The following is a 26,114-nucleotide window of genomic DNA, read 5'->3' as shown; positions in this document are numbered from 1 at the left end:
ATTGTTGCCCTGCACCCCACACAACCAGGGGTTTTGCTGCCTTTGTCAAGGCCATTTGGAAAAACTCTGCCTGTCTTGAACATCCCCAGGCTCGTTCCTGTAAGGTTCCCGCTTGGGCTGTTCCTAAATGTTGCACTGAATTTTTGAGAAGGATTTTTTTTCCTCTCTCTTCGAGATACTCTGTTGCTGTGGCTGCCCCTGGATCCCTGGAGGTGTCCAAGGCCAGGCTGGAGGGGTTTGGAGCAGCCTGGGGCAGTGAAAGGTTCTGGAGGTGTCCAAGGCCAGGCTGGAGGGATTTGGAGCAGCCTGGGGCAGTGAAAGGTTCTGGAGGTGTCCAAGGCCAGGCTGGAGGGGGTCTGGAGCAGCCTGGGGCAGTGAAAGGTTCTGGAGGTGTCCAAGGCCAGGCTGGAGGGGTTTGGAGCAGCCTGGGGCAGTGAAAGGTCCCTGCTGGTGGCAGAGGGTGGCACTGGAGTGTTCCTGCAGCTGCCCTGGGGCCACGTGCTGGTCCCTCCTGGGTAGATGCTGCCCAGGAGTCACATCCCTGGCCTGTGTCTGTTTTATTTATACACTGGGCCTTGACATCTCTCTTGCAATGCCTTGAACTACTTTTCCTTGATTTCCCCAGTGCGGATTTTGACCTGCTACAATAGGAGTTGTCTCTGTTTCTAGGAAAAAACAAACGTTTTGCATTTGTGAGTGGACAGAATAAGGAAAGGGGGAGACACAGAGGATTCAGCCTGGTTTGGGAAGCTGAAAACTCCCCTTGGTGCTAGCTATAATTTACTTTACCTGGTGGGTTTTAGAGTTTCAGGCTTTTGCTGTAGCAGTTCAGTTGCAGAATTTCAGATTCTGTCCTGATCCAGTAGAGGGATGGGTGTTTATCCACACACAGGAGTGTGCAACACGAACCCCTGTGTGCTGTCACATCCACTCCTTTATACAATTTACCTGTGTGCATAATGGCTTTATGTAGGTGCATGGATTAACTTTTCTTGAGGGGTGAGGTCAGTTCTTAGGCAGCTCCGGGCACACAGAATCCATGGATTGTAATTCTGGCCTGAAAACTTTGGGAGAACGAAAGCTGAAGTGCCATCTTCACACTGCTGCAGCAGTGCCTCTGTGTGGCAGAGACTCGCCTTTGCCCAGGGGGGGTTTGGCTGGAATTTTTAGGAATAAATGTTGTTCTACATAACTACTGCCAGAGAGGACACAGGGAGCAGGGCTTGCAGGGAAATGAAACGTGCCAGCAGCTTTTCAATTACCTTGCACGTTCTCTGGGGACTGCAGGTACCTCCCAGCCCTCCTGATTGAAGGCAGATGTTTGGCAGATGATTTTCCCTGGCAGATTTTGGGGCCCTGTCCCTCTGTGTGCTTTGGACTCACTTGTGTCGCTCGCACGGCTCCGAGCGGCTTTGGCTGCAATTTGAGGTTTCATTAGGCTGCACTTTTATTTAAGGTGAGAGCAGCTGTGTGATCCTGTTTCACTCGGTGCAGAGGGGATGTGAAGGCAAACAGTCAGCGCTGCACTTTGCAGGATGGGCTCTGCAGCCCCTCCTTGCAGGCAGCACGAGCAGGTGCCTTCCTGAGCTGTCCTCGTGCACAAAGAACCCGTGTGAGTGTTCCCTGCGCCAGCATGAGCCTGGGGAAGTGAGTTTGCTGAGGAAGAAGTTGGCTCCAAACCTATAGTTTATTTACATTTGGAGATGTGGGAAGGGGAGGATGTAAAGTCACGGGGAAGTGAGGCCTGAGGTGTGGGATGAAAGGAGCACAGGGGTTGATTTTTGAACTTGGAACTCTCTCTAGCGAGGGCAGAAGGTTTTGCAGAGCTGGATGAAGGCTGGGCTGTGCAGACAGAGCAATCCCTGCCTGCAGGAAGAGCTGCCCTGGCATCTGCTGCTGCTCAGTGAAACCCCAGCAGAGCCATTCTGCATTTGTCATCCAGGGAAATAAATGCCTGTGCTCAGCAATTAAAGACTCATCCGTTCCCATCAAGGGCAGCTTTCATGGAAAAGCCCATCCCGCCGACTTCCAGATGTTGTAACTTTGTTTTTCCACCACTGGGATCTTCTTGTGATCCTTGAGCTCCCCCTCAGCAGTTACCCATGTTCTGGGTAAGTGTTTGGGTGCAGGGGCAGCAGGGATGTGCTGACAGGGGCTGTCAGGGGAATTATTTCTGCCTGACGTTTCCACCATGAGGGTGGGCAGGCCCTGGCACCTCTGCCAGGCTGCCCTGGATGCCTGGCAGTGCCCAGGCACGTTAGACAGGGCTCAGAAGGGCAGGGGAAGGTGTCCCTGCCATGGCAGGGGTGCAGTGGGATGGACTTTGAGGTCCCCTATGGATTTCACAGAGGTTCAGTTCTGTAACAGGTGAGAAAAAGGGAGGAGAGGAGTTGAGGCAGGTAAAGCATCCCCAGGTTTGCCCATGGTTTTGGCTGGACAGTTTGGCAAAATAAATGGGAAATTTGGTTACATTGGTGAGAGCAAATCTCCGTGGAGGGCTGGGCTCAGTTCTCAGCTGATTCCTACAACGCTGCAAGCCCTGCAGAGACCACAACCTCCATTTACTGCTTATGGTTTGAAATAAGTGCTGCAGAGGCAGGCCAGATTTTGCCTTACTGATATCCAAATAATTCCACATATTTTCCACCTGGAGCCTTCAGCCTGCCCACTGCCTGTGGCTTTGGGAGCCCTTGGCACACATTGTTGTTTGTGTTTCATTAAAGGGATTTTCACTTTGCTCCGTGGCCAAAGCAGCTGTGGGTGTTGTTGGCTTCTCAGAGCAAAATGGAGGATGAGTTCCCTTCTACCTTTGCTGGTATTTTCAGACACTTTCATGATGAAACAAAGTATTTATCCAGCTTAAATGTCCCTCTTGATATTATTCCTCCAAATAATGTTTACAGAAAGCCCAGACAGCTGCTTTGTTCCGAGCAGGAAACATCCAAAGTGAGCAGGCAGCCCTGGACATGTCCCAGAGGAGAGTTTCCCTGTGAGTCAGACTGGAGCAGATGGCTGGGGGAGCCAGGAGGGGAGCAGGGCCTGCTGCAGGAGAGCTGGGACTGGGCTGGACTGGGCTGGGACTGGGCTGGGACTGGGCTGGGACTGGGACTGAGCTGGGCTGGGACTGGGACTGAACTGGGACTGGGACTGGGACTGGGACTGGGGCTGGGACTGGGCTGGGACTGGGCTGGGACTGGGCTGGGACTGGGCTGGGACTGGACTGGGACTGAACTGGGACTGAACTGGGACTGGGACTGGGACTGGGACTGGGACTGGGACTGGGACTGGGACTGGGACTGGGCTGGGACTGGGACTGGGCCGGGACTGGGACTGAGCTGACACTGGGCTGGGACTGGGCTGGAACCAGGACTGGGACTGGGCTGACACTGAACTGGGACTGGGCTGACACTAGACTGGGACTGGTCTGACACTGGGCTGGGACTGGGCTCACGCTGGGGTTTGGCTGAGCCCAGCAGGCAGGTGGGGAGGACAGAGGGAGCATGAGCTGCTCCTCAGCGCCAGCCTGTTGAGGGAATTTCCCCTCAAAGCAAATTTCCCCTCAAAGCCCTTTATTTTAGCAGCAGAGGTGCTGCTGCTCGAGTCTGTGCAGGGCCAGCGCCGGAAGGAGCCTTTAAAAACCCCAACAACTCAACAAAACCCAACTGTTTGTGGGACATGGCTGATCCTGACTCTGCACTCCATTAAACAGCCTCTTGTAACATCTGGCCTTCCAGAGCACATAAAAATGTTTTCCTTCTGGCAGCAGTTTTTATGGAGATGTAATAATATACGTTAAAAAAAAAAAAAATCTATTTTCAGATTCTGCTTCTTAACCACGGAGCTGGGCCTGTCCAGGTGTGGAGGAGGCAGCAGGGAGCCTGTGGCAGTAACTGCCCCACTGCCAGCCCCCAGCTGCCCCAGATTTGGGCAATTTGCTGATAGTTCCAAGCTCCCCATGATGTGTGGATGTGTGTTTGTGTAATTCAGGTTTGCATTGTCCCTGCACTGCAGCTGGATCCCTTCTCCAGGCGGTGTCTCCATTCCCTGTAAACGGTCTGAAGGCAAAATTAAATGTCCTGCTGCTCTTTCTCCCCCTCTTCCAGGTTATCTTTTGCCTTTGGGGGTCCAACTAAATTACACGCTTCCCCAAGCCTGTTACAGACTTGGCTTATTAGAAGAAACCTGTAGCTGGCCCAGATCTTTAAACTCTGCCCTGAGGGAGGGATGGGAGCAGATGGATAAGAGAATTCAGTGGGATTAGCAAAACCCTTTGAAGGCTGTTCTTCCCACTGCATTTGTCTCCCAGTTTTGTTTTCTTGCTGTCTCAGCAAATCGTGCTGAGGTTCCTGGGTCTGATGTTCATTGTTCAACACTTGGCTGTGCCTTGGCCACAGTTTCCACCTCAGGACTGGGGAGGATGGACTTTCCTTGGCACAGAGGCCGTGGGGTGGGTGCTCAGCAGGCACAGTCAGGTGCAATCGAGTGGGTGCAGGTCCAGCTCCCAGGTCTGGTGCTGGGCTGGAAGATCTCAGCTGGCTCAGGGAGCCGTGTCCTGCTCAGCTCCTGCACTGAGGGCATTGTGTCACTGCACTCCTGAGTGCTCCCAGCTCTGAATTTCTCCTGCAGAAGACCCTTGGGGGTTCCGTGGTGGGGAGGGAGTGGCTCTTGTGGGGCCTGTCTGCAGCAGGGCTTATTCCATTCCTGAACCCCCTTCCTGGCTTTTTATTGCACCTCATCTCCAGCGTGTGCCTGTGGCAAGTGCTGGGAGTTTCTCAGCTCCTTCTCCTGTGTTTGCACACGGGGGGAGTCGGTGACCCCCTTGTCCCAGCCCTGCTGGACGCTGCCCTGCCCCCAGATTCCCTGTGATGGATGGGTCTGTGCTTTCCTTTGCAGATGGAGAAGGATGAGACTGTGAGTGACTCCTCCCCACACATAGCCAACATTGGGCGCTTGGTAGAGGTGAGTGCAGGTTCTTCTGCCCAAATTTGGTCTCGTTCCTCAGAATTCTGTTACATTTTTCTTTACCAACAAGTTACTGATTGCTGTTGTTGCTGGGTGTGTGGTGGCTCAGTGCTGCTCCTTCCATCCCTTCCAGTGTTTGTGGGCACAAAGCCACCCTCTGCCCCTTGTCTCCTGCTCAGCACTGCAGTGACTTCCTGGGAAATGGGTGTTCCATTCCTGAGCACCAGTGAGCAGCTTCCCACCCTCAGATTTGCTCTTGCAGCCACTTCTGGGCAGAATTATTTGGAGTCAGGTTGCTACACAGCACTGTTCCTTGGACTGAAAGTTCATCAAGTGCTTGTGAAATCCCCTGGAACTGGGTTTAGTGCTGGGTTTTGTGGCAGCTCCCACTCCTGGAAGCTCAGCACAAGGAGTGGAGCTGCTCAGAAGGTGTAGCACCACTTCACTGTTTCACTGCACTGTCCTGACTGGTGTTCCAGATTTTCTTCATTGTTATGGCCAAGAAAAAGGGAAATTCTCAACTATGATGCATTTTTAGGGAACTGGGAGATTAAAGAAAGGCAGCTATTTCTTTTTTGATCACTTTTTAAAGTTTTTTGCTTGAGTGAAAGCAATGAATGAAAAAAAAAGCCTGCACGGGAGGCTTGGGGTGATGCATTTTCCTCCTGAGCAGAGCTGGAGAGAAGCTGCCCTCTCGTGGTGCAGAGCTCCCATGCCTGGAGAGAGGGACAGGAGGGAGAGCAGGAGCAAAACCCCACTGCAGGGACAGCAGCTTGGTGGGTCTGAGTGCTGGGAAAGCTCCAGGGCTGTGGTCAGAGAGACCCTGCAGACAGCTGAGGGCACTGAAGAGCTGCTGTGTTACTCTCTTTTCCAGGACATGGAAAACAAAATCAGAAGTACACTGAATGAGATTTATTTTGGAAAGACAAAGGACATCGTTAATGGGCTGAGGTAAGGGACCTGCAGTGGGTGGGGGACCCTTTGCATCCCTGCAGTGCCACCCCAGCCTTGAGCTGCTTGGTTTTCCCCTCCCTGTGCCGTGGGACAACTTTTGTTGTGTGGAGTTCAGGGAACTCTTCTGCTGCAGAAATCTGGAGCAATGTTTTAATCCCTTCTTCCCTCACCAGGAGCAAAACAGCCCAACTAACACTTGTATTGTTGGATTATTTTTCATTAATTTTATTCTTCACAGTCATGCAAGCTGTACTTAAATTCTGTCTTCTCTTTCTGCTGTCCTTAAAAATAGTCCCAGAATTAAGTCATGACATGAATGGTTTGTGGTGTTCAGGCTTTGTTTTAAATTCTGTCTTTCTCTCAACACCACTGGTCAAAATACAGTGTAAGAGAAGAGATTAAATTCCCTGTGCCTTTCTTGGGGAAACTGTGCTGTACTTTTCAGTCCCTGCCCATTCCTGGGCAGGAATTGGACATGGAAATCCCAAGCTGGTAATTCTTATGCTCACAGAGGAAAGCACAGAACTGTGATGCCAAATCACTTCATTTTAAAGTCCAGAGAGACCTCCCAGCACAGTGTGGTAATTTAGAATAACCAAAGGGCACAAGTAAATGCTCTGCTCTTCCCTCACACACTGAGGTGTGGAAAGGGAGAGAAAAATGGTGTTAATTAAATATTGGCGCTGCTGTGTGGGCAGAGGGAGCAGCAGGACTGTGGGAGGGGTTCTGCCCCAAGCCCAGGTCAGAACAGCCTCAGTTTCCTTTGTGCTGAGCAGGGTTCAGCCAGGAAGCTTTTATTAATGAGAGGGAATCTGTGATAGAGCCTTTCTCTTGTGAACGTTGTCTTGAGCTGTTGTGGTTGAACCTCTGCTGTGTCTCCCCATCCCTCTGAGTCCTGGCCCTGTGTGCAGCTCGTGCTGGGAACACCCAGAGCTCCTGCAGCCTTTCCCTGCTCCTTCTCACCTGTGTGTGTCCCCTTCTCCTCCCTGGAGGTTCCCAGAGCCCCAGCTCTGTGTTACCGAGTTCTTCTGACTGTTCTTTTCCCTGTTTGCTCCCTGGTTTCCCACTGCTCTCTGTAGATCTATCGATGCTATTCCTGACAACCAAAAGTATAAGCAGTTGCAGAGGGAACTTTCTCAAGTGTTGACCCAGCGCCAGATCTACATCCAGCCTGATAATTAAACCAATCCAGGTACCCCTGCTGCCTGTGAGGTGTGAGCCAGCACTAAACCAGGACTCACCAGCCCAGCCCCTGCATGGTAACGGGAAGAACTAACCCCTAATCCCGCAGGGAGCAGCCAGCCCGGGCTCTGCCTCAACGCTGTGGTTCTTGTTCTCAGTGTCACCTCCTCCCCCGTGGGAACCTCAGAGCTGGGGCAGGATTTCCCACTCGCACTCTGGCTTGGGAGCAGGAAAGGAGCGCATGGTTCTGTGCTGGAGTGCTGAGGGATTGGGCTCATTCAATCCAGAAGCCCCAGGACTCTGTCCCTTGGGCACCAGCAGTTTTTTACACCTCTGCTACACCACTTCCATGAAGAAATTCCCTGTAATCCCAGCGTACTCCCTGCAGAGTGAAATCTTGGGAATCTCACAGCTTGGAAAAAAAAAGAGACTGGTTCTTCCCATGACTTCAGAGTACAGGTGTGCTCACCCACACGTCCGTCCTGCTGGAGTTTGAGTTTCCCTGGAGCTTGAGAAGCTCTGCTCAAGCTCAGACATGGCCAGGCCCCATTGCTCTGCACAGCCTGCAGAGGGATTTGTTGCTGTGCTCGTTTGCTCTGGAGCTGTGAGTGTCGGGCACACAGCAGTGACTAACCCTGAGCCACCTTAACCTTCCACTCCAGTTCCTAACCAGTTCCAGATGTTGTTTCAAACACATTCAGCTGACGAAGGGGGAAACTCACTGTTTGTTGATAGCAGCCAAGAACCACTTCTTCAGCCTATGACAAATGCAAATGTAAATGTGTATGTTTTTATTAAAGCAGCAGAAGTCTCCAGAGACAAGAGAATGGAAATACTGTTACAAAATTGGTAGGAAAATCACCACCACAAAGAACAGCCTTGTTTACAGGAGACAGCAACCAGGGAAAATGAGGTTGCTCTGAATCACAGAATCCCAGACTGGTTTGGGTTGGAAGGGCCCTTAAAGCTCATCCCATTCCAACTCCCTGCCATGGGCAGGGAAATCTTCCACTATGCCAGGTGCTGTAAAGGCTGTGAAATGTGGTTTAGGTGGGGGGAAATCCTACCCAGCTGGATCCTGCCACTTCTCTGTGGTAGCCACTCTGGAAAAGTTTGGTTCTGGATAGATCCCATTCTATCAATTTATTTAAGAGGGGCCTTTTTAAAAGTGGAAATTTCTTACTGTCTGATTGAAATCAGAGGTTCCTCCACAGGCATCTGCCAGGGCAGCAATCCCAGGTGATTCCTGAAAGGTGGAGCTTTTCCTCTGAACTTTCAGGCAAAGGGAAGCCCTGCAGTAACCTTGTGACAGTGTCTCTGTTCTTCTTCAGCTGCTTTGATCACTCATTCCTTAGGGAAGGTACAAAAAAAGGCAAATTTGAGAGCAGAACCTCCGGCTGCTTTTCCCGCTGGTGCAAAGGTTGGCGGGAGGTTCCGAGGTGACATTGGGTGTCCTGCAGAAGGGTCAGAGCTGCCCAGCCCGGCCCTTCTCCAGGTGGGGCTGGATTTTCTGTGCGCCGTGGGGAGCAGGAGCTAACCCCTTGGCTCTGGGGCGCTGGGCTTCCTCCAGTCTGGGACACAAACCCTCGGGAATCTCCCTCTGGCTTGGTGCCAGTCCCTGCCAGAGTGAGTTTTGCTTTGTGTTCTCCCCAGTGGTCACTTCTGCTTCTCCAGCGGGCAGAGCTGAGTGGGCTCGGGGGCGTCTCCTCCCTCCTGCCTCCCATCACTGCTCCCAGCCCTTCCTCCCTGCGCTGCCTCTGACCCGCCTCTCCTTCTTCCCCGCAGGTCTGTGCAGACTTTTGCAGACAAATCAAAACAAGAAGCTCTTAAAAACGACCTGGTGGAGGCTTTGAAGAGGAAGCAGCAAAGTTAAAGTCCTGTCAGTGCTAACCAGCCATGCCATGCACTCGTTAGATTCCTTCCATAGAGAATCATCCCCGCCCTTTTCTGTTGGTCACGTCACGATTTGCATCCAATACTCTCCATGCAACGCCATCCTCTCCCCATGAATAAAGCTGTACAAACTTTTTCAGTCTCTGAGGCCTACTTTGCACCACATTTTACTATCCAGACCTTAGGCTATGTTTCTGTAGAAGTCCATGTATTATTTTTTTTTCTCCCCCCCTTTCCCCACCCTCCCCCATTTATATACATCACCACAGATCATTGTTTGTCTTTTCCTCCCTCACCCCTCCTGCCTTTTGTTACATTGGTGTAAAAAATGTAAAACAAAAATTTATTAAATACTGTGGTGTGTGAAAGAGGAAGAACTGGAAAAACAAAAAAAAAAAGAAAAATAATTATTCCACGTATGTTTGGGGGCTGGGCACAGGGGCTGGCTGGAGGGAGGGAGGGAAGAGAGGGTGTTCCTCGGGGTTGTACAATACTGAGTAACCCAGATGTGCAGGAGATGGTGATTTCAAGACCTGCTGAAAGTTCTGCTCTTCTATAGCCTGGTTCCAAGGCGCTTTTCTGTCAATTTTTATGGAATGCAAAAGGGGTTTTTGTTTTGATTTTTTGTTTTTTTTGTAAAGCTTAAATTGAATCTACATCTGATACTTGAGCCTCCATACTAAAAAATGGAAAAAAAAGAAAATTAAAAAAAAAAGACTAAAACAATAAAAACAAACAAAAAAAAATCCCAGGAAGATGTTTGTGTGATCGTGTCCTCCTTGTTTCTCTTTCCTTCCTTGCAGGGTTTCTTGGGGTTTGTGTTTTTCCCACATCCAGAAGTGTTTGTCTGGAAGGGGGTGTGGTGTCCCACTGCTCTTTGGCTCTGTGTTACTCACTGCTGCCCTTCCCAGGTGCTGGGATTGATGCTCCGGGCACCCAGCAAATGTTTGTGCGGTGCATTCAGGGGAGAAGGGTGTGCCCAGCCCTGCTGGGTGTGCTGAAAGCAGCCCGGGAGCTCCTGTGGGACACAGGCTGGGATTTGGCTGCTGCCTCACGGTTCTGTCCCAGCACAAACCTTTCCTGAAGCTGGAGATGTCTGTGTGAGCTCTGGAGCCTGGGAGGGGGAAGACTCCTGGTGAGGTTTGGTTCCTCTGTCCCTCCAGGGGGGTTGGTCCTTCTCTGCCTTTTCTGCTCTGACTTGTGCCTCTGCAAAATCCTGAACACAGGGACGGGGCTGCAGTGACTTGGAGAGATGGGAACCTCGGGGAGAGCCTCAGGAATTTGCAGCCACCATGAGGTTAATTAATCCATGTAGCTGCTCGCCTTGCTCCATCCTGCCCAGCCCAAGTAAAGTCAGAGTAAATCAGCTTTGTACCTACTCTGTGCTTCAGGTGTACCTGTGGGGACAGACTGTGAGATATATATATTAAAAAATATATATACACACTCTTTCCTCCTTATGGCAGAGGTTTTCTTTGTCCAGGTTTAGCAAAAGCCAGTATGTGACAATTATTTAGTGTTGCGAGTGGCAGAGATGAGGGATTTGCTCGTGGTTTGGATTAAAACAGGATGTGAATTGTTCTACAATTCCCAAGGAGAGACAGGAAAGGAAATGCTGTTGGCTTCAGGAGGAGGTGAGCAGCCCCTCTGCCTGTGAATCTGGAGGGGCAGAATTGTGAATTAATCCAGTAAAAACCCACTCACTTGGTTCAAGGGGCTCAGAGAGAGTGAAAAATACACTTCCTTTCTGAAGACAGCCAAGTCAGTTCCAAGTGCTGGCCCAGCTTGTTTCCAAAATGAACCTGCTGCTGCAGTTTGGTGGGCACTGAACTGCTGGAATCCAGTTCATGTGAGATCCAGGCTGAGCTGTGGAACCAATGCGAGGACAAAGCTGAGTGACTTCCTTGGGAAGGACAAATGCCATGGACTGGCTGAGGAATCATAAATTAATGCTACTGGAGCTAAAGCCAGAAGGGACACGCTGCTGGGTGTCAGGGAGCTGGAGAGGGGAAAGGGAAGCAAAAGGAAGAGCTGACAGCAACTGCAGGAAAAGGAAAGCTCTTGTTTTCACAAGGCCAAGCTGGGATAGTTTTTCCTGAAGGGTCTCCAAGCTTTGGTTGGTTTTCCTCATTTTCCCAGGGAGACTGATCTGCTCGTCCCCATTAGGAAGGGCTCAGCCCACGGGAGGGAGCCTGGCTACACCTCCCCTCTCCTGCTGGGACACAGCTTTTCCCAGACCAGCCTGCTCCTGTCCTGCCCTGTGCTGCGTTCAGGGCCCGAGAGGGAGATAAACTCACCAGTGCTGGGGACAAACTCATCAGGCTGATAAACTCATCAAGGAGAGAGGGCAGGAACTGAAAACCAGAGCAAGCAGAGAAGCAGCTCTTCTGCTGGGGAACAGCAATGGAGCAACTTCCCCAAGGAATCCAAGCAATTAAAACATGGGTGAGGCAAAAAATGAGAAGTCAGAGAAATGGGACTGTGAGACTCATTAGGAAAGAGACAGGAGCTGCCAAGTAGAGCAGCAAAATGAAACCAAGGGAGGCAGGTGGGGAAAGACATGTTTTATAGATGGGTGAGCCATGCTGATTAAAATAGGTGTGGACTGAACACTTTGGTTCTGCTGCTCCTTTCCCACTGCATCCAGCCCCGTGTGCCTTCCAGAAGGAGCTGAAGGGGAGCTGTGAGGTCACAGGGGTTTGGTGCCTGTGGCAGGTCAGCCATCCCACTCACGCTCTCCCCACATTTTTCAGCACCAAGGCAGTTCCAGATCCCCCTTGGCAGATGCAGCAGTGACCAGGCTCAGCTGGAGCAGCGAAGAGCAACTGAGGTATCCAAAAATTCCCTTTTATCCTGAAAGCATCATTGGTATCCAAGAGGCACCAGGTGTCCCAGCAGCATCCTCTGCCACCGCCTCGGCAGCACAACGTGTCACCCACGGGCTCGGGGCCTCTTCTGCCAGGAGCCACCAGGATGGAGGGGCTGGTCTTCCCAGCCCTAAGGCCACCTTCCTCATGTGCACCATCCTCCTCCTCCTCTCCCTGCAGGGCAGGTCCCTCTGTCAGCTCTCGGGGCTCTCCTCTGGCTCCCCCAGGAGTGCATCCCTCTCCTCGAGGCTCCCAGCCCGTCCTTTCCGATAGGCCAGGAACTGGCAGGAGATCTGGGGCGAGGTCAAGGCTCTGCACTCACAGGGGGATCCCGGGGACGCACGGGGTGTCAGCACCCCGAGTTTGTGCCAGGAGAGGTGGGAGTGGGACAAGGAGCTCAGTGCAAACCAGGGTGTTTCCAGCTGCTGCAGCAGCACAGATGCCCCAGGGAGCAGCAGCACCCCACCCCGCTGCAAGGCCCTGCTGGCAGGCTGGGATCCCATCCCAGGGGAAAGGATACAACCACGTCCAGGGCCAGGACGCCCAGGCTGCCCACGAGCCAGGGCAGGTGGTGCAGGATGTAGTCACCTTGGCCCTGGCCTGGCTCCGGGTTCTTCAGGAGGACACTGAGGCCGTACAGGGAATTCCCCAGCATCACCAGGGCAAAGAGAGAGTAGGAGACGCCGCTGGTGGATTTCCTCTTGTACTGGGAAAAGAGGGAGAGGAGAGGAGCTTGGGTGCAGCTCTCCTCAATCTCTCTAAACATGCTATTAATCGTGCTCTCCCCAGCATTCAAAAAAGAGAAGTGGTGATTCAGTGCTCAGAGGCTTTTAGCTCTACTTTGGCTTGTAAATAAGACAAAATTAAAGCCCCACATCAAAATATCAGCAGGTTAAACAGAGGGCAGAAAAATAGAGAGGAATAGTCCCTTATGGAATGATCAGAGATGGGACCTGGGACCTCTGAGCACAGAGGAAAAAGAGAATCCCCCCGGGGGAGAAAGGAGAATCCCCCCGGGGGAGAAAGGAGAATCCCCCCGGGGGAGAAAGGAGAATTCCCCCGGGGGAGAAAGGAGACTCCCCCCGGGGGAGAAAGGAGAATCCCCCCCGGGGGAGAAAGGAGAATCACCCCGGGAGAGAAAGGAGAATCACCCCGGGAGAGAAAGGAGAATTCCCTGGGGGAGAAAGGAGAATCCCCTTGGGGAGAAAGGAGACTCCCCAGCCCCCTGGGAGTGACACTGAGGAGCCCCGGGGTCCCAGGCTGGGCACTCACGTTGGTGCAGATCTGGGGCACTCGGGAGCACAGGTAGAGCACGGAGGAGATGGAGCCGATGGTAAATCCAATGATTTCAGTCCTGGAGAAAGGCTGCAAGGCAGGGGCGGGGACAGGGACAGCCCCTGAGCTCAGAGCCCCAGCAAGGCCACACCCGGCCCCGCGTGTGCCCGGCTCCCCTCCTCTGACAGCCCGGCGATAATTACAACTGATTACATTACAAAGTGAATTACATTTCACTTTGCCACAGGAAAACAGTCAGTGCAATCTGTTATAATGGAAATTGGGTTTATTTGCATTGTTCGGAGAGGTCCTTTTCTATTGCCAGAGCAAAACTATTTTGCAAACCTATCTTCAGTTTCAGCCAACTGAGTTACCTTGCTGCACTTTCTGGCTTGTTTGATTTTCAGCAATATATATAAATGTGGATAATTGGAAAAAGAATTAAAGGGGATAAGTCTTACAAATTTCCTGAAGAAATAACCACATTTTTTTGACCATCCTATGCAGCTATCTGAGATAAAGTCTGTTTGCAAACAGAGAAGTGGGAAACATGAGGTTTGTTGACTCTTGAGCAGGCCCACAGAAGTGCTTGAAGTTTGAAGTGAAAATGCCCTGAAATGTCTGAAATCCTGCAGCAAACTGTTCCTGAATTTTGGAGAAATCTTTGGAATAGCTCTCTCTCAAGTGCCATCTTCCTAGACTCTAACAGTCTCCTGGAGAAAAATTTCGCCCTAAAATAGGAACAGCCCCTAACCCCAAAACATGTAGTGGGGTCCGGGGTGTTTTTTTGGGATCACAGCATCCATCAGGCCATCCCCACCCAGACTGTTATCCCAGATTTAGGAGCTGGCTCACCTTTGGTCCAAGCTCATCCCCAGGAGCTGACAGCAGAGACCTCCCTCTGAAAGGCCCTGGGGCCTCGGTGCTGGCACTGCCCAGGAGGGACAGGCTGGGCAGGGACCCCACGGAGAGGAACACAAAGGCTGCGTTGATGGGAGCAGGGCCTGCAGAGGCAGACAGAGCCTGATCAGGGAGGAGCCAGCGACCCCCAACAGCCCCAGGGCTGCCAGGACCCTCCTGGGGTGAAGAAATCTCCAAACTCCCCCTTATCTCACAAAGGGACTGAGCAGCCTCTGAACTCTCCCTTATCTCACCAAGGGATGGGGCAGTGGCTGCTGTGGGTGACTGATGTGATTTATGTGCCCAATTTGTACCTTATCAGGGAGGAAACTGCTCCTATCTCGGTTTCTTGTGTTTAGGGCTCCATCCCCACTAGAAGATTTCACTGTCTTAAGTCACTCTCAAATCTCTGCCAGAGCAAGCCCTGCTGTGGCTATTTGTTAGTAGCAATTTATTATTTTTCAGTAATTTTTAGTGATTATATTCAGTAAACAAGCTCTCCAGCTTAACAAAACTATGGATCTGATGGGTCAAATACCAACTGGCTAATAATTTTACATGTCTTTACTAAGTTAAACAATCACCCCAGTCCCAAGGAGCCTGTTTGGGGTTCAGCAGTGCTGGAAAGGGGATTTCCTCTGTTTAAACCCTGCAAGAACTGCTCAGGTTCCCTTTTCACTCCAGTTGAACAGACAGGAACTTCCCTGTCAAGGCTGGAGCACTGACCCCAATCTGGGAAAACTTCCCCCTTTCCCTTCCAGCACTTCCTGAGTAAGTTCTGTGATTCCCAGCTCTGAGAGGAGTCACCACCTAACTCGGGGGGATTTATTTAATTCTGTGCCCAGTGAGGCTCATGGGGGGCTGTTTTCAGCCTGGACACTGTGGGGGTGGGTTGCAGGGTCTGCAGAAACCCCAGGCCCAGCCTGTAGGTGTTGGTTGGCTTTGGCTCTCCTAGAGGCTGAAATTATCCAAGGGAAAAATCCCAACCCAGCAAGCACTAAGAGGCATCATCTAATAACTGTGCCTGGAACCTGCTGGGATCCCCTCTCTGCTCTCAGGGCAGCAGAGGCCCCAGCCCTGCCCCAACTCACACGCTCTGCCCCTGTTCTTCACCCGGTAGTAGCAGTAGAGGGACAGCATCCCCAGGTCTGCCAGCACGTAGTAAATGGCCGTGTACACCTGCGGGGAGGGGACGTGCTGGGGACACCCACGGGGACGGGGATGGTCCCACAGGGTGCTCCCTGCTCTCTCCGTGTCCCTGGGGGAGAGGGGAGCGGGCTGGGGTGGAGAAGGGAACAGCCCCCGAGGGCAGGAGAGGAGTAATGTGGGGGTGAAGCAGGGAGCATCTCTGGAGAGAAGGGAAAACACCAAGAGGAGAAAAAGGGAGCATCTCACAGGGGAAGGAGGGAGCATCCCTGGGAGTGAATAGAGCATACCGTAGGGGGAAAAGGGAGCAAGCCCAGAATGGGAGAGGGGAGCATTTTGGGGGGACAAAGAGGGAGCATCCCAGGCAGTTTGGGTCTCGGGCTCCCAGTGCTGGATAACGCAGCTGCCAGCCCCTCCCTCCTGCCTGGCGCTGGGGAGTTTGAGCCAGCCCCGGTACCTGCAGGGGCAGCTGATCAGCCAGGAAGGAACCGATGAGGTTGAGGAGGTCTCCGCCCAGCCATCCCAGCAGGAAATAGATGGAGAGAGCCTGGTCCATGATGCCCGTTCTGCAGGCCTGGTAAAACTGCCTGCAGAGCATTGGCAGAGGCACAAACATCACCCCCAGCTGCTTCAGCGCTACCTGGGAGCCATCCCCAGGATTCCTGTGGATCCCAAAGCAGGCACGGGAGGAAAAGCAAGGCCACGAGCTCCCCTGACCCCACGCAGAACTCCTGAGCCCGTACCCAGCGGGAGGAGCAGGGAGGATGATCCCTGCAGGATCCTCCCCTCTGGTTTCGAAAGAACCGTGACCGCTCACGCGTCCCTCTGCCAGCCCTGTGTCAGCACTTCCAAGCACCCTAGGGCTCCCGGGGACATTCCTTCTGCCGTGTGACCCCCCAGGGCTCCCGGGGACATTCCTTCTGCCGTGTGACCCGTCCTGCCGGCCCTGCACGGCGACAACCCCGCGGCCACCGCCGGGGCTCTGGGGCTGTGCTGCCCGCTCCCCTCACCCCAAATCACCCCAAATTTGAGTAATTCCGGCACCTTGTGCTTGCGGCTCCGTGTCTGCCATCCCCCGGCAAAGGCTGGCGGCATGTGGGGGCGATACCCAGGGATTTGGGAGCGTTCCCCAGGGATTTGGGAGTGTTCCCCAGGGATTCAGGAGCGGCACCCAGGGATTCAGGAGCGGCACCCAGGGATTCGGGAGCGTTCCCCAGGGATTCAGGAATCGTACCCAGGGATTCAGGAGCGTTCCCCAGGGATTCAGGAGCGGCACCCAGGGATTTGGGAGCGTTCCCCAGGGATTCAGGAGCGTTCCCCAGGGATTCGGGAGCGTTCCCCAGGGATTCGGGAGCAGTACCCAGGGATTCAGAAATCGTACCCAGGGAATCGGGAGCGTTCCCCAGGGATTCGGGAGCGTTCCCCAGGGATTCAGGAGTGGCACCCAGGGATTCAGGAATCGCACCCAGGGATTCGGGAGCAATACTCACGGGAAGGCAGCAGCGATGAAGCAGGCGATGGAGCCCAGCCCCAGGACGATGCTGGCGACATCCCGGCCGTCCTGGGCACACTCGTTGAACACATCCATGATCCAGCGGGAGCCGTTGGGACAATCGGAGAGATTCCCAAAGGGGAGACCCCTCCAGCGCCGCGCGGCCATCAACCCGCCGGGATAACGCTGGGGAAAACAGAATAACACTGGGAAAATTTAATAACACTGGGAACGAAAGATCTGTGGGGGGGACAGGGCTGGGGCTCCTTCGGGTACTGGCTCATGTTGGAAAAGATGGATTGTTAGTGGATAACACACCTTTATTTGTCTTGGGTTTGCTGCCAGCCTGGCAGCGTTTGGCCTCAAAGGAGAAACAGAAGAAATAAAAGAAGAAATAAAGAAGAAATAAGAAGGAGAAAAAAGAGGAAAACAAGGGGGGGAAGGGGAAAAAAAATAAATGAAAAAATAAATTAAAAGAAGGAAAATGAAAAGGAAAAAGGAAATGGAGGGAGGAAAGAAAAAAAAAAGAAAAAAAAAAGAAAAGAAAAGAAAAGGCGAAGAAGAAGAAAAGGGGAAGTGAAAAAAAAGAGGGGGAGGAGAATAAATAAAAAGCCGAAATCAAACCAACCTATCCTCGCAGCACCGGCACTGGCCTCTTCACCGACGCGGTTCAGAACTGTATTTTTCCTTGAAAACCCGCTCTTTTCGAAACTTGGGCTGCTTTTCTTTACAAACCCACGACTCCTCAGCCACCCGCCGGTTTTCCTTTAAGGCTGTCCCACACCCGCCGCTCTCCCCTCAGCCGCTTGCTCGGGAAGCTGCCGGAAATGGGCAATTTTTCACAGCCTGAAGTCAGCGAGCTTTTCCACAGAGTCGCTGCTGTCCCACACGATCCCCGCGGGTCCCGGCGCTGCCTTTCCAGAGCCGCCGTTCCTCCCCGGGTTCCCTTTCCAAAGCCGCCGTTCCTTCCCGGGCTCCGGGCACTCCCTTTCCAAAGCCGCCGTTCCTCCCCGGGTTCCCTTTCCAGAGCCGCCGTTCCTCCCCGGGCACTCCCTCTCCAAAGCCGCCGTTCCTCCCCGGGCTCCTTTTCCAAAGCCGCCGTTCCTCCTCGGGCTCCCTTTGCAAAGCCGCCGTTCCTCCCCGGGTTCCCTTTCCAAAGCCGCCGTTCCTCTCCGGGCTCCGGGCACTCCTTTTCCAAAGCCGCCGTTCCTCCCCTTCCCCGCCGTACCGTGTGAGGGCGGGCGGGCCGCGCAGGCGCGATGGCGGCGCGGGCGGCGATGGCGGCGGCGGCGGGCGGCGGGGCCCGGCCCGCGGTGGTGCTGGGCGCGATGGAGATGGGCCGGCGAGCCGGGCCCGAGGCCAGCGCCGAGCTGCTCCGCGCCTTCCTGCGCCGCCGATACCGCCTCATCGACACCGCCTTCATGTACGCGGGCGGCGAGTCCGAGCGCATCCTGGGCACGCTGCTGGCCGGCGGCACCGAGCCCGGTAGGGCAGCGGAGGGCGGGCTGCACTCGGGGGAGACGGGCTGTCTCGGGAGAGAGGGGCTGTCTCGGGGGAGAGGGGCTGCCCTCGGGGAGAGGGGCTGTCTCGGAGCTCATGTCTGAGGAGAAGGGGCTGCTTTGCAGGCTGACACTGGCCTTAAGAGAAGGGGGGCTTGGCCAGGATTCCTTCTGTGAGGAGTGGGATCTTCCCTGAGGAGAAGGGAGTTCCCTGAGGAGAAGGGAGTTCCCTGAGGAGAGCGGACCTGCTGGGAGCCGTGCCCCGGGGAGAGGGTCCTTCCTTGAGGAGGGTTGTTCCTGAGGTCTCATCTCTTCTGCCAGGCTGACACTGTTCTTGAGGAGACGAGATTTGCCCAGGACTCGTTTCCCGAGGAGCAGGGTCTTCCCTGTGAGGCAGTGCCCTCCCTGAGGAGATGGCACTTCTCTGTGGAAGGAGAAGGGTCTCCCTGCCAGTCTGAGGCCGTTCCCAGGGACAAGGGCCCTCCCCAGAGTCCATTCCCTGAGGAGAGGGATCTTCCCTGCCCAGCTGACTCCCTCCTCAAGGAAATCGGAGTTGCCCAGGCCCATCCCCTTAGGACAGGAGTTCTCCCTGCTGGTGCCATGCCTGAGGGGAAGGGGCCCTGCACTAGTGCTGAGCCCCAGACCTTGAGAAGCAGACCTTCACTGCCTGGGGCAGACCCTCAGTCCCTGCAGAGAGGAGCCCCCCCTGCTAGGCTGACCACCTTCCCTGAAACGCCTCAAACACTTATGCCACTTGTCCCCACTCCCCTCCTCAAGGTCGAAACATCCTTGCTCATTCCTCCTCTCTTTGCCAGTGGAAGTGGCCACCAAGGCCAACCCGTGGGATGGGAAGACGCTGAAGCCTGAGAGCGTGCGCTCCCAGCTGGACACATCCCTGGAGAGGCTGCAGAGGAAGAGTGTGGAGCTCTTCTACCTCCACGCTCCTGACCACGGCACCCCGGTGGAGGAAACCCTGCGTGCCTGCAACGAGCTGCACAAAGAGGTGAAGTGCAGGGTCCTGGACAATCCTTGATTCCCTCCTTACCACTGCTTTTTTAAAATCAGGGCTGCTTGTTTTGCCCGTCTGCAGTGCTGGGTTTGTGCAGCTCTGTGAAGAGGAGACAGCCCAGGGCAGAGCTGAGCAGCCATTGCTCTTTGTGTGCTCACATGGTGTACTTTGTTCCCAAGAGCTCTTGGAACATCTGAACTTTGCTTCCAGCCCTGTTAACAGTCTGGGTTAAGATTAGTGCTGGTAATGGGTAAAGAATTCCTGAGTTTTGTTTGTCTGGTTATATCATTTAAACTAGAAGGTGTGAATTCACAATGAACAGAAAATGGGGAATATTTTTGTCATGTCTTAATAATTCATAGTCCGTCAGAAAAGGTGGACAGGAATTAACCCTTCTGGACTAAAATTTGGTGGCTGTTCTTTTCATTGTACCCATCTTGGGCTGTTTGGGACCAGATGAACTTTGAAACACTAGAACTGAATTACCTTTTATTCCTCTGCAGGGGAAGTTTAAAGAGCTTGGCTTGTCAAACTACGCCGCGTGGGAGGTGGCAGAAATCTGTGCCATCTGCAAGTACAACAACTGGGTTATGCCAACTGTGTACCAGGTGAGGGAGGGGGGAAAGCTTGGATTTGGGCTCCCCAAATCTAGGCCCAGCCCCAGTGTGCCAGACAAACACAGAAGGAATCTGCTGCAGTTAGTCTGGGAAGTTAGTCATCGAGGTTGGAAAAGACCCTCAGTCCCATCTGTGCTTGGTGCCCACCTTGTCACCCACCCCAGAGCACTGAGTGCCATGCCCAGGCCTTCCTTGGATACTTTCAGGGATGGGGACTCCAAACCTCCCTGGGCAGCCCCTGCCAAGGCCCGAGCACCCTTTGTGAGGAAATTCAGGCAGCTGAGCGAGGTCACTGCTCAGAAACAGCTCAGTGTGTTCATTGCTGGAGCCAGCGACTCCACGGCCATGGAGCTTCAATTATTTGCAGTCCTTCAGCGAGTCTGTTCTAAGCAAATCATGGCCTTGTGTGATCTGAAGCTGCTCTGTCAGATAGGTATTGCCAGGGAAGGGTGGGGAAGGGCAGCTGCTGTGCCCTGAGCTCTGTCTGAGGCGTCTCCCACCCCTGCAGGGAATGTACAACGCGACCACGCGCCAGGTGGAGGCCGAGCTCTTCCCCTGCCTCAGGCACTTCGGGCTCCGCTTCTACGCCTACAACCCGCTGGCAGGTACAGGGGCAAGGCCAGGCTTTGGGACAAAGCTCTGGGGAATGGGGGCTCTGCAGAGCCAGCCCATCCCCAAACCTGCTGCTCCCTTCCGTCCCAGGGGGGCTGCTGACCGGCAAGTACAAGTACGAGGACAAAGACACGCGCCAGCCCACTGGGAGATTTTTTGGGAATGACTGGGCTCAGGCCTACAGGGACAGGTATGTCCTGAGCTGACAGGCAAGCAGGAATGGCTGCATGAAAAAAACACTCTAATAGTCAGCTGAGAGGAAGCAGAATTGACCAAAGCTTGGGATTATGTCAGCGCACGTGGCTGGGGCTGTGCTGAGTGAGTGGGCTCTGCAGGGTGGTTTTTAGGCTCAGCTTCCTCACAGCTCCCAAGGGAGATTGCAGAAGTCCTCCGAGGCTACTACAAGTTTTATGAGGCTTCCTGAAAGCCTTTTGATTGGAATATAGGTGTACCACTGACTAGAGGTCCCAAGGGCAGTAACAATGACATTTTTTTGGCAGGTACTGGAAAAAACACAATTTTGAGGGAATTGCACTGATAGAAAAAGCTCTGAAAGAGGCTTATGGCTCCACTGCACCCAGCCTGGCATCTGCTGCACTGCGCTGGCTCTACAACCACTCCAAACTGCAGGTGAGAGCTCACCTGGGCACTGCTGCCAGCACTGGGCACTGCTGCTGTGGCTGACAAACAGGGAAATTTCAGTGTAGGTGCCTTTTAATTCTGTGGGATTGTGGCATTCCAAAGTGAACATTGCTGTACAGACTCTTCTGCCTTTCCCCATGTGTTCAGAACTGGAAGCTTCAAGTGGAGGATTTTAGGTGCCAGTTGCTGGGGTCTTGGCTTCCCACGCACTCAGCTTCAAGGACAGGACTTGCCTTTCAGTGGACTAGGAAACTAATGCTTAATATTCTTGATGTTCCCTAAATGTTCCTGTAGCCCATTATAAAGTAGGATTTGGCACATTCTGAAGATTTGGAGTGACTTGGGAATGTCCTGGCTAGTGAGCAGAATTTGTGGTGTCAGTTGCTTAATTCCTGGATGTTCTTTAGTGGAAAGAAATGCTTTGTTTGGCCTGCAGTGGCTTGGGAGGTGAACTTTCTTTTGGGATCAGCAACACCTCCCACCTCTTCCTAGGGTTCTCTTGGAGATGCAGTGATCATTGGGATGTCCAACCTGGAGCAGCTGGAGCAGAACCTCACCTACAGCGAGGAGGGTCCCCTGCTGCCGGGCGTGGTGCAGGCGTTTGACCAGGCCTGGAACCTGAGTGCACACGACTGCCCCAACTACTTCCGCTAGGGAAGGAAGGCTGGGACACCTGGCACAGGCTCTGGAGACCTGGGAGAGGCACTGCCCATCCCACCCTCCACAGCTGGGGGGCTGCAGGTTTTTCCTGACTCATGAAGCTTCGTAGGAGCCACACCTGTGCCTTAGCCCTCCCTCCTGGCCCCTTGGCTCCCCCAGCACAGCCTGTGATTCAGGATGCAGCTGATCAGGAAAGTGAACACCCCTGTTCTGCTTGAATGTGAAATCTTAAATAATTACATACAAAAATAAAAGCTCTTTCTAGTGCAGAGCCCATCTCTGATCCGTGCCTGCAACCTGTCAGATCTTTGGCAGCACTTGGGGACTTTGAATCACAGAATTTCAGGATGAGTTGGGTTGGATGGTCCTTAAATCTCATCTTGTTCCACCCCTGCCATGGGCAGGGACACGTTCCACTACCCCAGGGTGCTCCAAGCCCCATCCAGCCTGGCCTTGGACACTTTCAGGGATAAGGCAAAATTTCAAGGATTGAGCTAAGTATCTCCTTCTGTGTCAGAACAACAAACCCTCAGCATATTTCCCTTTGTGCTATACCAAAATTCCATCACATTTACACCCTTCCTACCCAGTTTTCATGTTTGAGCTGGCATTTCCTCAGATCACAGGATAGACTATCACTAACAGGCAGCAGCAACAACTGTGTGAAGTTGTACATAGATATTTATATAAATATAAAAAAAGCATAATTAGGTCATTTTCTGTAAAGATCATCCCAGTCCAGGTGCACCTGGGAAAGGGAAACATCCTCCTCTTTTTGTCCTTAAAATAGAACTGTGTGGTGTCCAAACTGTTAGTCCTCATTGCTGCCATTGTCATCATCCTCCTCTTCCTCCTCCTCTGCTTCATCTCCCATGAGCTTTTGAAAGTCTCCCGTCTCAGAATTCCACAGGAACTTCATGGTGACTTTAAATTCTGCCATCTCATAGCCAAAGAGTTTCTAGGAGAGGACACAAATCTGTTATTCCTGCTTTTCTCTGTGCCCAGCCTAGCAAAACAGTAAATTCCGCTTCCGGGGGAAGTGGAGCAAAGCAGGAATCCAAATAATTGCTGCTGAGTTTTAGGAGATGTGTTAATTAATTCGTGGTTAATTTGTGTCTGAAGCAGGGCTGCTGTGTTACTCACCAGAACACGGGCCTGCTCCGGGGTGAGAACATCCCCTTCCTTGCACACTTCATAATCCGAAAGCAGCGTCACCACTCCTGCAGAGCAAAACCCCTGGAAGTAGGATCCCAGGCACTGGGAGCTCCCTGGAACGTGGGGAGGGGAGAGCCAGGACTCCCTCCAACACCACCCCCTGGAGCTGACACCTTCCCAAGCAGCATCAGTGCACCCCAGAGATGGGTGAGATCAGCTCTAAAACCCCACACCTGGTTCCTGAGTGAGTTAATCCAGGCTGTTTCCACGGGAAAGGATGGCATTCTGCAGAAATCTGGGAGCTCTAGCCAGTCTTTGACACGAGTTTGGGAACAACAGCACGAGGATAGGAGTTCTAGCCCCAGCACCACAAGGAGAAAGTTGTCCCTCAGGTTTTCTCCAGCCCCAAACCCTGCTCCGTGTTCTCTCCAGCCCCAAACCCTGCTCCGTGTTCTCTCCAGCCCCAAACCCTGCTCCGTGTTCTCTCCAGCCCCAAACCCTGCTCTGGGGTTTCTCCAGCCCCAAACCCTGCTCTGGGGTTTCTCCAGCCCCAAACCCTGCTCTGGGGTTTCTCCAGCCCCAAACCCTGCTCCGGCTTCTCTCCAGACCCAAACCCTGCTCCGTGTTCTCTCCAGCCCCAAACCCTGCTCCGTGTTCTCTCCAGCCCCAAACCCTGCTCCATGTTCTCTCCAGACCCAAACCCTGCTGTGTTCTCTCCAGCCCCAAACCCTGCTCTGGGTTCTCTCCAGCCCCAAACCCTGCTCCGTGTTCTCTCCAGCCCCAAACCCTGCTCTGGCTTCTCTCCAGCCCCAAACCCTGCTCTGGGGTTCTCTCCAGCCCCAAACCCTGCTCTGGGGTTCTCTCCAGCCCCAAACCCTGCTCTGGGGTTTCTCCAGCCCCAAACCCTGCTCTGGGGTTTCTCCAGCCCCAAACCCTGCTCTGGTTCTCTCCAGCTCCAAACCCTGCTCTGCCTTCTCTCCAGCCCCCAAACCCTGCTCCGTGTTCTCTCCAGCCCCAAACCCTGCTCTGGTTCTCTCCAGCCCCAAACCCTGCTCTGGCTTCTCTCCAGCCCCAAACCCTGCTCCGTGTTCTCCCCAGCCCCAAACCCTGCTCCGTGTTCTCTCCAGCCCCAAACCCTGCTCTGGGGTTTTCTCCAGCCCCAAACCCTGCTCTGTGTTCTCTCCAGCCCCAAACCCTGCTCTGGGGTTTCTCCAGCCCCAAACCCTGCTCTGGGGTTCTCTCCAGCCCCAAACCCTGCTCTGGTTCTCTCCAGCCCCCAAACCCTGCTCTGCCTTCTCTCCAGCCCCCAAACCCTGCTCTGGCTTCTCTCCAGCCCCACACCCTGCTCTGCCTTCTCTCCAGCCCCACACCCTGCTCTGCCTTCTCTCCAGCCCCCAAACCCTGCTCTGCCTTCTCTCCAGCCCCCAAACCCTGCTCTGCCTTCTCTCCAGCCCCCAAACCCTGCTCTGCCTTCTCTCCAGCCCCCAAACCCTACTCCGTGTTCTCTCCAGCCCCAAACCCTGCTCTGTGTTCTCTCCAGACCCAAACCCTGCTCTGTGTTCTCTCCAGCCCCAAACCCTGCTCTGGCTTCTCCCCCAAACCCTGCTGTACCTTTTTTCAGCGCCGTGGGCAGCCCCAGCTGCCGCAGCTGTGGCTCCATGGAGTGGGGGAACTGCTCCAGGGGCCCCGTGTCCAGGCTGACCCCGTAGGGTGCTTTGTTCCCAGCACGGGCAAAGTCCAGCTCCCGGAACTTGGAGAACCACCTGGGACAGAGGTGGGCAACAAGAGCTTCAGTGGGGGAGAACACCCCTGGGCTGAGACAGGGACTGGGGCACAGCCTCACGGGGATCTGGTGGTACTTAGGGAGGCTGTGGCTGCCCCTGGAGCTCTGTGGAATGAGTTGGGCTTTAAGGTCCCCCCAAACCCAAATCCCTCCATGAGTTCTGCTGTTGCAGGAATGGCTGACAAAGACAAGTGGAAAAGGCCCATGAGACCATCCCTGCTTTAAGGAAAGCAGCAGGGAGTGTTGGGGGTTTGTGACAACAGAAAGGCTGTGCCAGGCTGGTACTCACTCATCCACCTCGTCCCTGGTGCGGTTGGTGAAGAGCAGCCCGACCTCCCCTCTCAGGTGTTTGCTGACCTGGAAGAAAGGAGCAGCCACGGGGATTGGGGAGCACCAGGGACTCACCTGCAGGGGCTCAGTCCTGCACTGCTCCGCTCAACAGAGCCTTGGTGGCAGGACACGGATGGATTCAGTTAAAACCCCCACAGGAGGGTGACCCCAGGGTGTCACTGCAGGATGTGAACGTGCCAGGAGAAGCTTTGGGCCAGGCAGAAAAGCTCAGCGGGTACCTTGTGCAAGTTCTCCTTGTACTCGCTGCTCGGCTCCCGGCCCAGCGCCACCATCATCACCTTGTTCTTCCCGAAGAAGATCCTGCCCAGGACGAGGACGAGGAGGAGGAGGAGGAGGAGGAGGAGGAGGAGGAGGAGGAGGAGGAGGAGGAGGAAGATGTCAGCCCTGTCGCGCACCCCTCGGGCATCCCCCACCCCGCGCCGCCCCCTGCCCACCTGCTGTGCTTCCAGGCGTTCCGCACATCCTTCAGCTTGCTGTTCCTCATGTTGGCCACGGAGAAGACGAAGATGTACTTGTAGGTGTCCACACAGCGCCGCAGCTGCGGAGGAGCCGTTACCGGGGCCGGGCACGGGGGGAACGGGCAGGACGGGGACAGGGGAGGAGGGCGCGGGCCCGGGCCACACTCACCTCGGCGATCAGCGCCTGCTTGGCTTCCAGCCCCTTGCGGGGCGTCCGCGTCAGGGACACTGCGGGGAGCGGAGAGAGCGTCAGGGAGCGGTGGGGATGGAGCTGGGAATGGCGGATGGGAGAGGGGAAGCGGATGGCGATGGGTAAAGGAGCGGGCAGAGCACAAGGGATAGGGAAGGGGGCGATGGATGGGGCCCAGGGATGAGAAGACGACGGGGAAGGGGACAGGAGCGGGGTGGGACAGGGATGTGCGGGCAGGGTGACGGGGCCCAGGGATGAGAAGGGGACAGGAGCGGGGTGGGACAGGGATGTGCGGGCAGGGTGACGGGCCCGGCCCGCTCCCACCTTTGCGGTCCCGCCGCGACTTGGGCATGGCTGCGCCGTGCTCCGAGGCCCCCGCGCTGTGACTGCTGGGAGCGGCCGGGGCTGCCCCGCACCGTGCCTGCGCGCTCCTCGCGGCGCTGACGCCCTTTCCCCGCGCAGGCGGC

At 54.4% G+C, this 26,114-nt stretch overlaps 4 protein-coding genes across 9 annotated transcripts in view; 2 read left to right on the top strand and 2 right to left on the bottom strand.

Annotated features, from left to right (window-relative positions):
• The window catches only part of CAPZB (capping actin protein of muscle Z-line subunit beta), a 57,215-nt gene extending 48,084 nt beyond the window's left edge, over window positions 1–9,131 (top strand). Inside the window, exons 7-10 of one of the 2 annotated variants that reach the window (XM_030289067.4) lie at window positions 4,894–4,959; window positions 5,837–5,913; window positions 6,996–7,108; window positions 8,884–9,126. In XM_030289067.4, the coding sequence (XP_030144927.1) occupies window positions 4,894–4,959; window positions 5,837–5,913; window positions 6,996–7,098 (246 nt within the window). In that variant the 3' untranslated portion in view covers window positions 7,099–7,108; window positions 8,884–9,126. 2 annotated transcript variants of the gene reach the window in all.
• A 2,409-nt stretch (window positions 9,132–11,540) lies between these two features.
• On the bottom strand, window positions 11,541–17,873 carry SLC66A1 (solute carrier family 66 member 1). Of its 4 annotated transcripts, XM_004176544.6 has the most exons (8): window positions 17,300–17,873; window positions 16,670–16,857; window positions 15,637–15,766; window positions 15,125–15,212; window positions 13,989–14,137; window positions 13,131–13,223; window positions 12,379–12,564; window positions 11,541–12,151 (listed from the first exon to the last, which is right to left on the bottom strand). In XM_004176544.6, exons 2-8 carry the CDS (start codon window positions 16,837–16,839, stop codon window positions 12,053–12,055), a joined length of 915 nt encoding a protein of 304 aa, XP_004176592.6. In that variant the 5' UTR covers window positions 16,840–16,857; window positions 17,300–17,873; the 3' UTR covers window positions 11,541–12,052. The 4 variants fall into 4 exon arrangements, with proteins under 4 accessions (XP_004176592.6, XP_030145220.4, XP_032607985.3 ...); XM_030289360.4 differs by having other exon boundaries at window positions 11,541–12,564; XM_032752094.3 differs by having other exon boundaries at window positions 11,541–12,564; window positions 17,325–17,873.
• A 28-nt stretch (window positions 17,874–17,901) lies between these two features.
• On the top strand, window positions 17,902–21,993 carry AKR7A2 (aldo-keto reductase family 7 member A2). Of its 2 annotated transcripts, NM_001245425.1 has the most exon segments (8): window positions 17,924–18,156; window positions 18,986–19,173; window positions 19,683–19,787; window positions 20,305–20,401; window positions 20,499–20,598; window positions 20,909–20,919; window positions 20,922–21,038; window positions 21,543–21,979. In NM_001245425.1, coding segments are annotated over 7 exon segments (738 nt in total). In that variant the 5' UTR covers window positions 17,924–17,930; the 3' UTR covers window positions 20,933–21,038; window positions 21,543–21,979.
• A 380-nt stretch (window positions 21,994–22,373) lies between these two features.
• MRTO4 (MRT4 homolog, ribosome maturation factor) lies at window positions 22,374–26,113 on the bottom strand. The gene is made up of 8 exons (XM_030289366.4): window positions 25,972–26,113; window positions 25,627–25,685; window positions 25,434–25,537; window positions 25,218–25,299; window positions 24,938–25,005; window positions 24,477–24,628; window positions 22,854–22,930; window positions 22,374–22,668 (listed from the first exon to the last, which is right to left on the bottom strand). The coding sequence occupies exons 1-8, from the start codon at window positions 25,997–25,999 to the stop codon at window positions 22,522–22,524; spliced, it is 717 nt and encodes a 238-aa protein (XP_030145226.4). The 5' UTR covers window positions 26,000–26,113; the 3' UTR covers window positions 22,374–22,521.
• Between the last annotated feature and the right edge of the window lies 1 nt (window position 26,114).

The sequence above is a fragment of the Taeniopygia guttata genome, chromosome 21, assembly GCF_048771995.1.
Source record: "Taeniopygia guttata chromosome 21, bTaeGut7.mat, whole genome shotgun sequence".
Classification (NCBI taxonomy): domain Eukaryota; kingdom Metazoa; phylum Chordata; class Aves; order Passeriformes; family Estrildidae; genus Taeniopygia; species Taeniopygia guttata.
This window is presented reverse-complemented; position numbering and strand designations above follow the sequence as displayed.